This window comes from Vespula pensylvanica, chromosome 9 (assembly GCF_014466175.1).
Source record: "Vespula pensylvanica isolate Volc-1 chromosome 9, ASM1446617v1, whole genome shotgun sequence".
Taxonomy (NCBI): Eukaryota; Metazoa; Arthropoda; class Insecta; order Hymenoptera; family Vespidae; genus Vespula; species Vespula pensylvanica.
This window is the reverse complement of record NC_057693.1, coordinates 6,678,731-6,693,605: the sequence shown is the minus strand read 5'-3', so window position 1 is coordinate 6,693,605 and position 14,875 is coordinate 6,678,731. Positions and strand designations below refer to the sequence as shown.

Here is a 14,875-nt window from a genome sequence, read left to right as displayed (position 1 = left end):
TGGTGACAGTATTTTGGTGGTGGCTACGGTAATGGTGGTGATGACAACAACGACAACGACAACGACAACGACAACGACAACGACAACGATGACGATGGTAGTAATGGTGATGGTGATAATGGTGATGGTGATGGTGGTGATGGTTGTGGTGGTGATGGTAAATGGCGTACTCAGCTTCATTTTTCCATGAAGGTATACTATCTGAAAAACGCCTAGCATAGCAAGAACTTATCCAGAACGTTTTACTTTATTAAATTCCTCTCGCGCGAAACGTACGAAACTGTACACGTGCAAATATTCCTCCCTCTTTTATTTTCTTATTTCGAGATTGGGGACGAAGGTGTGCATCATCCCTTCGAATGGAGAGGGTAAGAAAATTTTTCAATTTCGTTCACGTTTGTTATTACCATCGAAAAGTCAGCGAGATAGTTTTCAACGATTCAGATGATTTAATGTGTGTGTGTGTGTTTTTTTTATTGTTGTTTTTCTATGAATATTAATTATGTCATATATTTGAAATCATTTTATCGTAAAAAGATTTATGTAAAAAGATTTATTTTTGTTTTTGTCACGTAGTATATTAAACAATAATGACTCGAAAAGTTATAATATACTCGCGTATATTTAACGTCAATTTATACCAAGTATAATAGTAATTTCTTTTTCTTTTACTCTCTTTATACTTATATAGTATAATAATATAAATATTATGTATAATAATATAAATATATATTTAGTAGATACAAATGGATTATTACAAACAAATGAGTAATATCCCACAAGAAAAATATCAAACGATACGATTCGTTTGTTAGATGCGGACAAGAAAAAAAAAAAAAAGAAAAGAAAAGAAAAAATAAATAAAAAAAAAAAAAAGAATAAAATAGATAACGAATCTCTAAAATAAATTAATTCTCATTAATTGTATTACGTATTATATACATTTACTCGTTTACTTACATAGAAAAATTAAGAAACAGGGATCTCGTATACGATTGCAACGATGGTAAATAGAGATTGGATATTTAGAGGTAAAACGTGACAGGGAACGATCACGACGAAGCAACCCCTTCGTTCGGCGTGTTCGTTCTCTAATTGACTAGAATGTCGTGCGAGCGTATGGAGCACTTTTTCTGTTTTGTTACCTCAAAACAAAGACGACAATACGTCGATCGTGAAGTGGCCACTCGTAGTCGCATAGGTCCGTTTCGTTTCGCGGCTCACGAGGATCCGTCGGTCCAATCGGAGAACGTAATCGTGATTGTAACGTCTATGTGTGTGTGTGTGTGTGTATTAGTCGAGTGGGGTTGTTTCTTTGTTAAAAGCATCCCCATATCTTACCGCCACCACAGCCGGCGCAATTACATCGTCCAAAAGTACCATTGTATCGCTATTGCGTTTTGTTACTGTTGCGAATTACGAATCGTCGATAAAAGACGTGTATACGTGTATTTATTCGTCTAAGAGGAAGAGAGACAGAGAGAGAGAGAGAGAGAGAGGGGGGGGATAGGACGATTATTTTTCAGGGGTTGAGAGGAATTAAAATTTTTACGTCAGAGTTTCTCAAACGAACGATTCTACGTTAATTCGTTGAAATTCTGCTGGTTATAATTTTTCTTCTTCAATGAAAAATTTAATAAATATATCGTCGATATTATCCATTGAACAATTTATACTAATAAACAATAAAATTAAATTAATACTAATAAATAATAGATAATATCGAAATATCATCGATGATAATATTTATTTTATTATGGGATGATGATACACTTGTTCTTTTTTTCGTTTCGTTAAACATAATAATTTGTAAATAAATAGAAGTCTATTGAAAGATTTTTAAAAGTTCGTTCGGTCCGAGAAAAAGAAGAAAAGAAAAAAAAGAAAAAATCTTTCACAGATCGTCGGCAAGTGGTGCTGATACTCGATCGGTGGGAACCACTTGTTCACTTTTAATGACACGGAATAATACGTATATACATGTATGTACATACATACATACATACATATATATATATATATATATATATATATATATATATAACTCTTTCATAGATGACTAAGTACACAATAGTCGTTGGGAGGTCTCTTTTATTTAAAGCGAAGGAATTCAACGGGCTTCTCAACACCATAAGTTCGCTCCTCTTGGACGATATTATATCCCTTATTGTTCCTCATCGTTCACGTTGTTTGTCATTATTGTTGTCGTTGTTGTCGTTGTTGCGATTCCACTCGGGTGCTTCGATCTCGCCCGAGCGAACGAAATAAAATAAAATAAAATAAAATGAGAGAGAGAGAGAGAGAGAGAGAGAGAGAGAGAGAGAAAGAAACGACGACAGAGAAAATAAAATCGAAACAAAAAAACAAAAAAAAGAAAAAAATAACTAAGTACTCGATTATTATTCACTCGTCCGGAAACTGCTACACTGTATTACTTTTTCAAGAGGGGGTTGCCCTCTTTTGAGTTGTAACCGAGGTAACAAATCGGACACCGTGTAGATTAAAATTGTAACATACGGCAGCTAGTCTAGTGTGTTATTAAATCAAGATGTTAATTGCGATATCGAACCGATCTATACTTTTCTCTTTTTCTTTTTTTCTTTCTTTCTTTCTTTTCTTTTCTTTCTTTCTTTCTTTCTTTCTTTCTTTTTTATTATTCAGCCCCTTTCGTCGCTGGTAACATCACTTTGCGATCGAATCGAAATAATCGATTTTCTACTTACCCTTGTGTTAGAACGAAATTTAACAAAAATTATTTTGTTATTATGGTGAAAGATGTAATAACTCGTTAAAGATTCGACATCATTTTCGCGACACCTTACACCTGCTCTTTTTAAAATTCTTTCGTACATTCCACAGAGAGAAAGAGAGGGAGAGAAATAGAGAGAGATAGATAGAGATAGAGATACAGAGAAATAGAGTCGTCGGGTCAGTGCTCATGGCTATATTAGTATGATACTTTTGGGGCGGACTGTTTACCTGAGTAATTTGTCAGCACACAATGTATGAAATCCTTTCTAGCGACCTCCGAAAGCTTCTGGCTTGCTTTCAATCGAGCTCGGTCACCTTTGTATCCTTGCTTTGCGTCCCTTTTAATCCATCCATCCATCCTTGGATCCTTTCTTCCTTCCTTCCTTGCTTCCTTGCTTGCTTCCTTGCTTCCTTCTTTCCTTCTCTTTTTTTTTTTCTTTCTCTTATCTTTCTATCTTTTCTCTTTTTCATCATCGACTTTTCCTTCTCTAATAACTTTGTCGCATGCCGAACGATCTCCATTGAAAATTTTAACAAATCTGTTCTATTGTAGACAAATAGATCGATCGTCGCATTATTTTCTTTTCTTCTTTTTTTTCTTTTTCTTTTTTTCTTTCTTTCTTTCTTTCTTTTTTTCTTTCTTTGGTCGATCGAGAAAATTAATTCAAAAGATCGTAGATTACATTTTGGTCGAGAGATTTTTTGCTTCTTTATTTTTTTTCTTTTCTCATTTTTTATTTTATTTTTTTTTTTTTCGAGCAAACTGATTTTCCTCTCATATCGAGAAATCAAATTTATCCACGAAAGGTATTGTGAGATACAATCGAAAAAATTTTTACTTTTTAATTTCAATCCTTTAATTTTGAATAACACTTTTAACCCTGTCAATAGTCGAAATGCTACATTTTATATATAAAATTTATATCGTTTATTTGTCATATCGTATTAATTACATACATTATATAAAAATATATTAAACTATATTCTATTTCGTTAAATTCGATTAATATTCTGTAGATGATATATTATTAAAAAAAAAAAAAAAAAAAAAAAAAAGAAAAGAAAGAAAGAAAATTCAAGAAACGATAGACAACAAGCTAACAGCATAACGAGCTGACGTATATTGCAGTGCATAAAAATAAATAACATAAATAAATAAACAAACAAATCTTCGAGAATACCTATATGTATTAGAAATATATATATATATATATATATATATATATATATATATATATATATATATATATATACATATAAAATACATTTATAAAATATATATATATATTTACGTAATAAAACGTGAGGGTAGAAAAGAAGTGTTGAACACGATAAAACGTTCGTCGACAAAACGATGTAAACAAAATTTGGATAAAAATGGTAGCTCGCGAGTGGCAACACTTTACTATTACTGAGTTCAGTCATGCGAGTCAGGAGAGTCACTCGAAGAACCTTTGGAGTCCATAACGCCGGGCTCGGTTCGATTCGTTTCATTTCTAGTAAGTACTTACGTCCCGCATAGTTCTCTCTCTCTCTTTCTCTCTTATCCTTTTTTCTTTTCTTTCTTCGAAGTATTTAAGTATGGTACCTTACTCTCTGTATTCGTGAGAATATTTGTCACGCTTTTTCTTTTCTTCTCTTTTCTTTTCTCGAGTATCTTCTTCTCCTTTTCTTTTCCTCTTTTTTTCTTTCTTTCTTTCTTTCTTTCTTTCTTTTTTTTTTATCCTTCAAACGTTCTCTCGTGTCGAATAATAAAAGAGGAAAAGGTGATAAGAGATATTTTTTCGTCGTGTTTGCGCTTTCGAAGAAAAGAAGAAGAAGAAAAAAAAAAAAAGATGGGAAAAGAAAGCAAAAAAAAAAAAAAAAGAAAAAAAAAAACGAACAAATACAAATTTTTCTTCTTCCTCTTATTTTTTCCTCCTTTCTTTTCTTAAACACCTTCTTCTTCTAATCAATGCTTCTATGAAAACGATGTTACATCTTTTTCCTTTCTTTTTACTTTATCTTTCCAACGACATTAATCGATAAAAATAATAGACTTTGTATTTCTCACGAAACTTTGTGTTAAAAAGAAAAAGAGGGTGGGGAAAAAAGGGAAAAGAAAAGAAATTTTCGACTTCTCTCTCTCTCTCTCTCTCTCTCTCTCTCTCTCTCTTTCTCTTCTTTTTTCTTCTTCTTTCTTCTTTCTTCTTTTCATCTCTCTTTTCCAGTAGTAGACGTTCCTAGACGAATCATTTACCCACACTTCTCTTGTTGTTGTCGGTGATTACACGTCGTCGGTCTACCACGTTAAGAAATACCTCAAAATGTACTGACAACCTCGACGTAGTCTGTCTTTTGTGCCGCGATTATCGCTCAAATCGCCGGAAAATTCTCGTGAAAACGCGTCGTATTGTGTTGCGAAGAGAGAAGGTCAGGTAAAATTTCTGTTCCTTTTCTCTTCCTCTTTTTTTTTTCTACGATCTCCTTCTCTCTCTCTCTCTCTCTCTCTCTCTCTCTCTCTGTCTATCTCTGTCTATCTCTGTCTATCTCTGTCTGTCTCTGTCTCTCTTTCTTTTACGTGATCAAGAACTTAAAAAAAAAAAAGAAAAGAAATTTTTTACCTCCATATATAATACCTTTGATCTCTTCCGACGTGAATTTTAATTTCCTTCACCTTTTTTTTTCTCTCTCTTCTAAAATTTAACATTTAACATTTAATTTAACGTAACGTAACGTAACGTAACGTAACGTAACGTAACGTAACGTAACGTAACGTAACGTAATAAATATTTGCCCGTTCGATAATTGTAAAAATGTTGTATTTTAATTTGTTTCACATTCTCATCGTCTCGCTTTTTCTTTCTTTTCTTTTTCTTTTTCTTTTTTCTTTTATTTTTATTTTTATTGAATAAATTAATATCGTTCAACGTTAAGGCATCTAATTGGGAGAAGAAAAGATGAAATGATGAATTTGCCAACATTTGTTTTTATTTCATTATTTACAACTTTCGATGAATGTATTGAAGATAATTTTATCTGTCCCATTTATTTCTCATCGAAAATCCCAACACTTTTTCTACGTTTCCTTTTTATTTTTTTTGCTTGTTTCTTTTTTTTTGTTTCTTTTCCTTTTTTCTTTCTACGTTTTTTCTCTCTTCGTGAAATTATATTTCAAAGATAATTTAAGTACTTCCAGCCTCTTCAACGATTCTAACAGTCAACGCCATTTGTTTTCTGTCAGTTTTCGCGTTGTCGCGTAAAGTACATTTATTATTATTATTATTATTATTATTATTATTATTATTATTATTATTACTATTATTATTATTATTATTATTTATTATTATTATTATTATTATTATTATTATTTATTATATATATAAACATATATATATGTGTGTATATATATGTCATTGTTAGTATTGCATTGGACGTGCGTCAAATACGTGCCATTTTTAATAATCTAATAAAAAAATAAGCAATACCCCGTTCGTTCTTTAAAAATACGATGTGATGTATTATAATCCAAATCGTTCAAAATTATAGATCGTTAAAATGTTAATTGGGAACGTAAAGCTAATGAAATTAATCGATAATTCAGAATCGTCAAAATTCTTCATGAATCCTTTCACAAAAATTGTATATATAAATGTATAATATATAACATGTATAATATATATAATATATATGTGATATACATATATTTATATATATATATATATACACACATATATATACACATATATATATATATTTACATATATAATTTTTCTAAATGATCTATGAAAAATTAATACAATATATATATATATATATATACATATATATATCGTCAAATATAATTGTTGTTTTTGTTAATTACATTTATAATTCATTCCTCTATAGAACGAAAAGATATTTTTATTCGTGATTAATGTCTCTCTTTCTTTCTTTTTTTTTTTCTCTTTTTTCTTAACGCTTTGGCCTTTAATTAAGGAATAATACAAATTACACAAGGAATAGATAAAAATTGAATTTTAACCGGATTTGTACATGTCACATATAATCCTTTCGATCGGGATAATACCGATGGTTCGCCTAAAGAAAAGTTCCTCGATCGCGTGCGTTGAGACCGATCTTAAAGTTGGCAATAATAAGAGCAACTTTCCAAACCTAAGTGCACCAAAGGAGGCACCGCTTAATCTTTGTCCAAGCGCTAATTGTGCACCGTCCCTTAATCTGGCGACTGCAACTGCATCCTTTAATCTTGTACCATTGTTAGGTGAGGCAGAGCCAGAACTACTACTTCGACTACTTGATACGGGATCGCTGTCGAGACCAGCCTTGAATAGAACGATAGCCCTTACGCATGCGAATTCGTGTTGATCGAGATTCATAGCATGAAAACCGGCCAATGTGTCCCTGAAACGAGTTACTTCGACCGCCAATCCAAGACCTTGAGTCCCTGGTGGTAAAAGAGGCGTTGGATCTAATGTTGGTAACATTTGTGCCGCTGCTAACAGAAACAATTCTCTCCAAGAGGATTCCAATAAGGTCAGTTGATCCTCGATAACCAAATTCGTACCAGCTGCTAACTCTCTTGCCCAATGGACGTTCAAAAAAAGTAATCTCGCTGCTTGCTCGCAAACCGATTCCGCCGTGATCGCTGGTATCAATGGGATCACAGGTAGATTCGCCATGGTAACTGGGATCTATAGTGAATGTACGATAAAAATAAGAAAAAAAAAAATAAATAAATACAAAATAAAGAAGAAGAATTACGAACGGTGAGACAATCGACGTTCAACGACAATAGAATTTATTCGTTCGACCTTATTACGATATATTTCTCTTATTATCTCTTTCGTTACGATCATGAAAATAGACTTACCTTAGGCAAGGCAATACTGTTGCAATAAATCGGATGAGGAAGAGGATGATGAGGGGTGGACGGAGCAACCGATACTCGAGGTTCCGTTGGTGGTTTTGGCAAAGCGAGATCTAACGCTGCCGTCGATTGCGGTACTATGTTGCTCATTATTTCGGGCTCTTTAAAATAAAGTGCCATTTGACGCCGTAAAGTCGAGTTTCTTGGTCCACGTTCGTGCTGCACGGCTAAAATAATGAATGAAACGGAATAATAAGCATACGAACGATAAAGAAAAAAAAAAAAAAGAAAAAAAAAAGAAAATGATTTTTAAATGACTCATTATCATCGTCGTCGTTGTTGTCGTACATCATTCGAACTTACCGTCTTTATTCATGCCTGCTTGAATGCATTTGGCCAATCTACACGCTCGACACTGATTACGATGAGTTTTATCGACCATACAACCACCCTCGGACTTGGCCTTGCAAACGTATTGTCGATTTCTTCTTATCGACCTTTTGAAGAAACCGGCGCATCCGTCACATGCGAATATACCGTAATGTTTGCCGGACGAGTGATCTCGGCATACCTTGCACGGTATATCGTAAAGTATTCGACCTGAGTCAAGAGAGAAACAAAAAAAGAGACGGATGTAATCAAGTAAAAACAAGATAAGCAAGTAAATAAATTAAAACAGTCGAAAAATTCGATGAAAAAAATATCAAAAAAGAAAAAAGAATATCCAGAACGAATTAAAAAAAAAGAAGAAAAAAAAAAAGGAAAACCGATCAACATTACCAATAAATATTATTAATACTAACGTATCATTCTACGTGATATACTAATTAATAATACTATGTATCCGTATAATCTGTAAATTACTAATACATATTATAATACTAATGTCATGTATACAATTTATTCTACTCCTATTATTTCTCTCACTCTTTCCTTGAGAATTTTTAAGAAAGAAGAAGAAGAAGAAAAAGAAGAAGAAAAGAAGGAAGAGGAGATCGAACCGATCATCGGTATGCGACTAAACGTTTCTATTGTCAAAATTCATTGAGAGAAGTTAGAAAAGGATGACGTCTGAGGGTTAATCTCGTGCGCGTTCTCAATGGTGGTACCAACACATAAAGTATATTTTGCTTCGAGACTACTTCGTTGGTGATTGAAGTGAGATGATTGGAATGAATAGGGGGTTGATACTGTTTAACGTGGAAAATGCGAATAACGTTTGTTAAAAATCGGATAAATAGATCGAAATTTGTTCTTGAACAATATGGACGTCGCAGTATAGTTTAAAAAGGCATTATCACTATTTTGCAATTCCCATTAGGGATCGAAGTATCGGGCAAAGGCAAAGGTAGGAGCCATACTGGAAGGGTGGATTTATATGACGCTTTTACAATACGGGACTACCAAGCAACTCCTTGTCACTGGCACCGCCTACACCATTGATGCTAAAGAGATTGTGAATGGGACGACTTCAATGGACCGGATGTGGTCGATCTATTCAAAGATTTTAAGTGAGCAGCAAGAAACGCGACACTTCGTCGACTCTATCGCTCCATCTCTCTTTCTCTTTTTTTCTCTCTGTCTCTCTCTCTCTCTCTCTCATTCTATTTTTTCCCTGTTCACTTTGAAAATCTCTCTATCGATGTATACTTTTCTTTATCTCCTTCTAAACTATTTACGTATCCTAGGTAAAACATGTTAAACGTGTTGTCTCTACGTTTCTGTGCGAATCTGTACACTCTTCTCTCCTTTCTTCTAAACTATCAAAAAATTCTATATAAATAATTATCTCGCTCCCTCGAGTTTTCTCTTATTTACTCGATACCTTATATTTATATAAGATATTTTCCTATTGAGAAATCCGAACAGTTCTTCTTAATCTTTGCCATACGCACTACGCTGATGGTTACTATTTTCTTGTAACGAAAATAAAGGAAAAGGAAGAAGATAGGGGTAAGTTCCTTTTATTTTTTCTTAAATCAATAAATAAATTCAAAAGATCGATATTGAATATTAGATGGACGAAGAAAAAAAAAAAATTAAAAAAATAAAAAAAAAAAAAAGAAAACAAGGTTCGTCCGTCCGTTCGTTCGCAGAGTCGAGTTCGAAGGTCTTTTGAAGGATTCCCAAGAGCTGTCCAAGTAAGTTTATGTGTATATATGTATATACACATACACATATATATATATATATATACATAAAAACGCGTATGTAGCTACATGCATGAGTTCCGCGGTTCGTACCGAATATAACAGGGGAGAAATCGTTCGCCCTTTCCGAGGCCCTTCTTTCCCTAGTCGAGGGAAAGTTTGAAAGCGTACGCATGTAGGCTCGCGAGCGTGCAAGCGTGCCACAGAATCACGCGAGGCTCTTCTCTCTCTCTCTCTCTCTCTTTCTCTCTCTTTCTCTTTCTAACGTCGAGCCAAGACACGCGGGCACTGACTGCATGAAATTTGCATTCGTCCTTCGTACTACAATATCCTACTACTCTATACGTGAAAGAGACAGAAAAATATGTGTACGTATGTAAGTGTAGTAAGTAAAAAAAGAAACAGAAAAAGAAAGAGAGAGAAAGAAATAGCGAATGTATATCCGCGATATAGGCGTATATATATGTACCCATATATATGTATGTACGTATGTGTATGTATGTGTGTGTGAGAGAGAGAGAGAGAAAGAGAGAAAGATAGTCATTCGCGATTGAATTTTTCATTCGGATCGTCATAGCCTGTGTTTTAGCGGAGGCTCTTAAAGTCCATCATTTTTCCGCTTCTGCAGAAATCGCGCTTATTCTCAAAGTTTCATATGGGATTTTTACAGTGGCCGTCGACGGACGGACGGACAGACAGACGGACGGACGGACGGACGGACGGACGGACGGATAGACAGACAGAACCATAAAGCATTAGTTTTCTACCCCTCTTACCTCGGGTTTTATTACCTATGTCGGATGAACGAAAGCTCGCTTCGTCGATTAGATATCATGGTATAAAACTACTGACATTAAATCGTATAATCGGTCCCCTTTTCCCTTTTATTTTGTCATTCCTGATATGTATGATATATCGAAGATGGGGTGAGGTGGTGGGTGAAGAGGAGGGTGAGAATGTAAAATTTTTGCTAACCGTGCACGTGATAGTAAAAAAAAAAAAAAAAAAAGAAAGAGAGAAGGGTTGTTGTCTTTTTTTTTAACTAGCGGCTTGCAAAAATTACGTTATTATTCATTAATTTTTTACATTCGAATTTTTTTTTAATCGTTTATTTTTCTTTTTTTTTTTTTTTTTTTTTTTTTTAATTAATTAAAAATAGCAAGAATCTTTTTTAACAATCGAATCTCGAAAATTCGACGACGACGACGATGCTCGAAGAGTCGAACGAGATTAACAATTTATTTTTCGCAAATCGTTCCTCCCTGTCAGCCCTTTAATCAAGCCCACCCTCTTTCACTCTTCATCTCTCACCCTTCATCCACCTTCTCACCCTTCACCCGTATTTTTCGGTTCCTCGGTTTGCCATTTTATACGTTTGATACGTGCTATATTTTCTGTTGGGAACAAGAAAGAAAAAAAAAAACAAAACAAGGACAGGACCGTATATTAGCGATTCGAAATCGTGGAAAAAAAAAAAATGTTGCTGACCGTCGCTTCACGAAGGGTAAGTGAAATAAGGAAGGAAAGAGAGAAAGAAAAAAGAGAGAAAGTAAAAAGGGGTTGGTCGGCCGTGTATAAAAGATACCAAGTTGGTTGGGTGGTAAACGAAAAATCGAAAAAAATTACAAGTTCACTTTTTCCCTTGACGAAATTATACTCCACCGTTACTTTACTCTAGTTAATTATAGAACAACGTTATTCCTCCAAAACTTTTCTGTCTCTATGTTTGGTCAGCCCTATCGGAGTTCCTTCTCTTTCTTTCTTTCTTTCTTTCTTTCTTTCTTTTTTTTTTTCTTTTTCTCTTTCTTTTTATAATCTTTCGCGTAATATATTTTCTCCGTATCGAGCGAACGAAAAAAGTGAAAAGAGAAAAGGGAATAGAAATAAAAAAAAGGAACAGAAAAAGAAAAGAGAAAGAAAGGAAAAAGAAGAAAAAAGAATCGAGTCAAAAGCACGTCTCGTAATTTTAATAATCAATTAATATACAATTTAATTTAACGTATGACGAATTACGTACGTGAGGTGAAAAAAAGAAAAAGAGAGAGAGAGAGAGAGAGAGAGAGAGAGAGAGAGAGAGAGAGAGAGAGAGAGAGAGAGATAATTAAAGTAGATAATCGATGAGCAGGTGAAAAAAGAGCAATTAGAATGACATCATCGTTCATCCTAAAAAAACGATCGACCATAACGTTCCCCGGACCATCAGGTGCTAGTAACGTAGGCGTTACTGAAGCATGGGAATTTTCTGACATGTGTTCATAGTCATATCGATACGCGATATCGATGGTGTTCTTTCTCACTTTCTTTCTCTCTTTTTAAACTACATAGGTAGCAGACACGTGTTATACTATGTTATACCTTATCGTATCGAGTTATATCGAGGGTGGAAGACTGTATTCATCCGTCATCTGCGATGTTTCACTGAGTTTTAAACACCCACGTTCACCCAACCCCCTTTGAAGTTTCTCTTTTAATATTTCGCTATTAAATTATCGTCCTTTTATTCCACGACTCGTCTCTCTTTCTCTCTCTCTCTCTCTCTCTCTCTCTCTGGCTGTCTGTCTCTCTGGCTGTCTGTCTGTTTCTCAGTTTAGTCATAAATGAATGGTAATTTTTAATTTAATAAGAAAATCACTTTCAACGATTATTTTCTTTCTAACGAAAATATACGAAGTCGTGTATCTAAAAAAAAAAAAAAAAATTTCAACGTGCTCGTTCTGTTTTTATTATTTTTATAAAGATAGTTTAAAAAAGGATTGTTTCAAAATTTTCTATGCCAATTATCGTGTTCGTTTGAATAAATTTTAGACGAATGTCGAGATTTATTACTTTAACTAATGAATTTTAATTATGTTTTATTTATAAACGAATTAGATGATATTAATATATTTCTACTGATCATTCCGATGATAATATTTTGTTATCTAAATAAAAAACAACAGTCATATATATACGTTATTGAAAATTCTGAAATCATCTATAGTCCGATAACATATTCTCATTATTTCAATTTGTTTTTTTTTTTTTTTTTTTTTTTTTTTTTTTTTTTTTTTTTTTTTTTTTTTTTTTTTTTTTTATTAAGATAACAAGTACTGAAAATTCTAAGACGCGTGATTCGTTGATCAAAATATATGAATCTATTTAATTAATTATTCAATTAATTAATTAATCAATATCTATGTATATATAAATAATAAAAAATTTTTCGTACGAATTATCGACTTCGTTTATATGAGATCATTAACAAAATAAATAAGTGATTAACGAGTGACGTAAAAAAAAAAAAAAATTTCTTAATCAAGTAACAGAGATTTTTGAACAACTGACGGTCACCGAATGATCAGTGATGCATGGCAACCTGTTAGCTCGTCCACCCACTCTGATTACCTTCGTATAGTGGAAACTATTTCACCATCTGTCATAATTTTCTCATGGACGAGTTCCGTCGGGGGATCGACGAATGGTTTAAATATCCAAAAAAAACATGATCGGCTACTCATTTAAATGCCACATGCTTTTTATTTCACACGAGATCACAAAAGGAGATCGTACGTTCTGTGAAACTTTTTGGAGAAAATTTTCGATCAACGAAGATCGTTTCGTTGACACAAAACACAAAACAACAAAAAGAAAACAAATAAAAATAATATATATATATATATATGAATATTTTTTTTTGAAGAAAAGTTCTACGACAAATATAAAAATTATATGCACGTGTTTTCTTTTTTTCCTTTTTAAATTGAAACACCTAAAATATTTCTAAAAAGTAAAAAAGAAACTCAGCTTCCTTCGAATCGACTTCAAATGTTCGAATATTATTTCACAATAAAATTTATTACACCCGACGAAAGTAACAATTAAGTACCTACAAATCTTTCCAATCGTATATCATGCGTTTCACGTGAAAAAAAAAAAAAAGAAAGATAAAAAAGCTTTTCTTCAGTTTTCGATGTAAAAGAAAATAAATTTCGACGGTGACAGGAAAGAGTGGGCGATTAGGAAAATTTGTTTACTACTTCCTTTCCATTTAAAACTTTGACAAGGGTACAACACGAGACTAGTTATACAATAATAATAAACGTAATACTAATGACACAAGGAAACATTTTAAACAGGTCGTTGATCTTTTATAGAATTATTTTATAGAAAATTCAGGAAAAAGTCTAACGATTGGATTCTAAAAAATAATGTATGATTTCGATAATAATGCGTATCTTAAACGTACGAATCAATACGAGTTTATGCATTTAAAACTGTTTTGTAGATAAAACTGTTAACGTTCAAATAATCGTCGACGTAGAATAAATATTTCATTCGTAATCCTTACATCGAACGTTCGTGTACAGCGCGTACAGATTCGATTTAACGTATACGAATATAATTTTTTACTCGTTATCTGTTACAAAGATGGAATGCCGATAAACTTTGACCATGCGTTATCTTCAAAAACGTGATCGATTTAACGAAATTTAACTCTCACTGCATACACTATACGTCAGTTTTGTTATCTTCTTAACAACACATACGATTTTCCATCTTCGTTGTTAAAACGAGAAACTACATATAAAGCAGCTCTCATTTAAGGACGAGATAACGATCTTAGAAACCTTACTGGACGAGGCTGGTGGTAACTTTGGTTGAGTAACCGGGATGTGTCCCACTTGTTGTTCTTGATTTTGCATTTTTTCTCTCTTCTATTATTACCTCGTTACAGTCTTTTATACATATATAAATAAATAAATACATACGTATATATATATACATATATATACACGTATGTATCTGTAATCTTCCTCACAACACTTTCTGTCCTTCTCTCTCTATCTGTGTCGTAACACAAACGAGAGTTAAGACAAAATTTCACATAACAGTATCAAAGTTTGACCGACATATCGAAAGAAAGGGAACAAGAAAAGAGAACAAAAATTATAAACAATTAATACGATAACGAAACACATCGATTTTGACTTCGACGAACGTCAACAAGAAAAAAACAACAATAACAACAACTTCGATCATGACAACGACTAACGAACGATAACAACGACCGATGAATGAAGAATTAGAGAGAAAAAAGAAAAGGAAACGAAAATAAAACAAAGATGATTAAATCCGAAAGTGATGA

General features: G+C 33.0%; 1 protein-coding gene across 1 annotated transcript; it reads right to left on the bottom strand.

The window, feature by feature from the left end:
* Positions 1 to 6,697: 6,697 nt before the first annotated feature.
* LOC122631689 (nuclear receptor subfamily 2 group E member 1) lies at positions 6,698 to 14,432 on the bottom strand. The gene is made up of 4 exons (XM_043817671.1): positions 14,363 to 14,432; positions 7,964 to 8,200; positions 7,604 to 7,827; positions 6,698 to 7,424 (listed from the first exon to the last, which is right to left on the bottom strand). The coding sequence occupies exons 1-4, from the start codon at positions 14,430 to 14,432 to the stop codon at positions 6,750 to 6,752; spliced, it is 1,206 nt and encodes a 401-aa protein (XP_043673606.1). The 3' UTR covers positions 6,698 to 6,749.
* Positions 14,433 to 14,875: the final 443 nt, after the last annotated feature.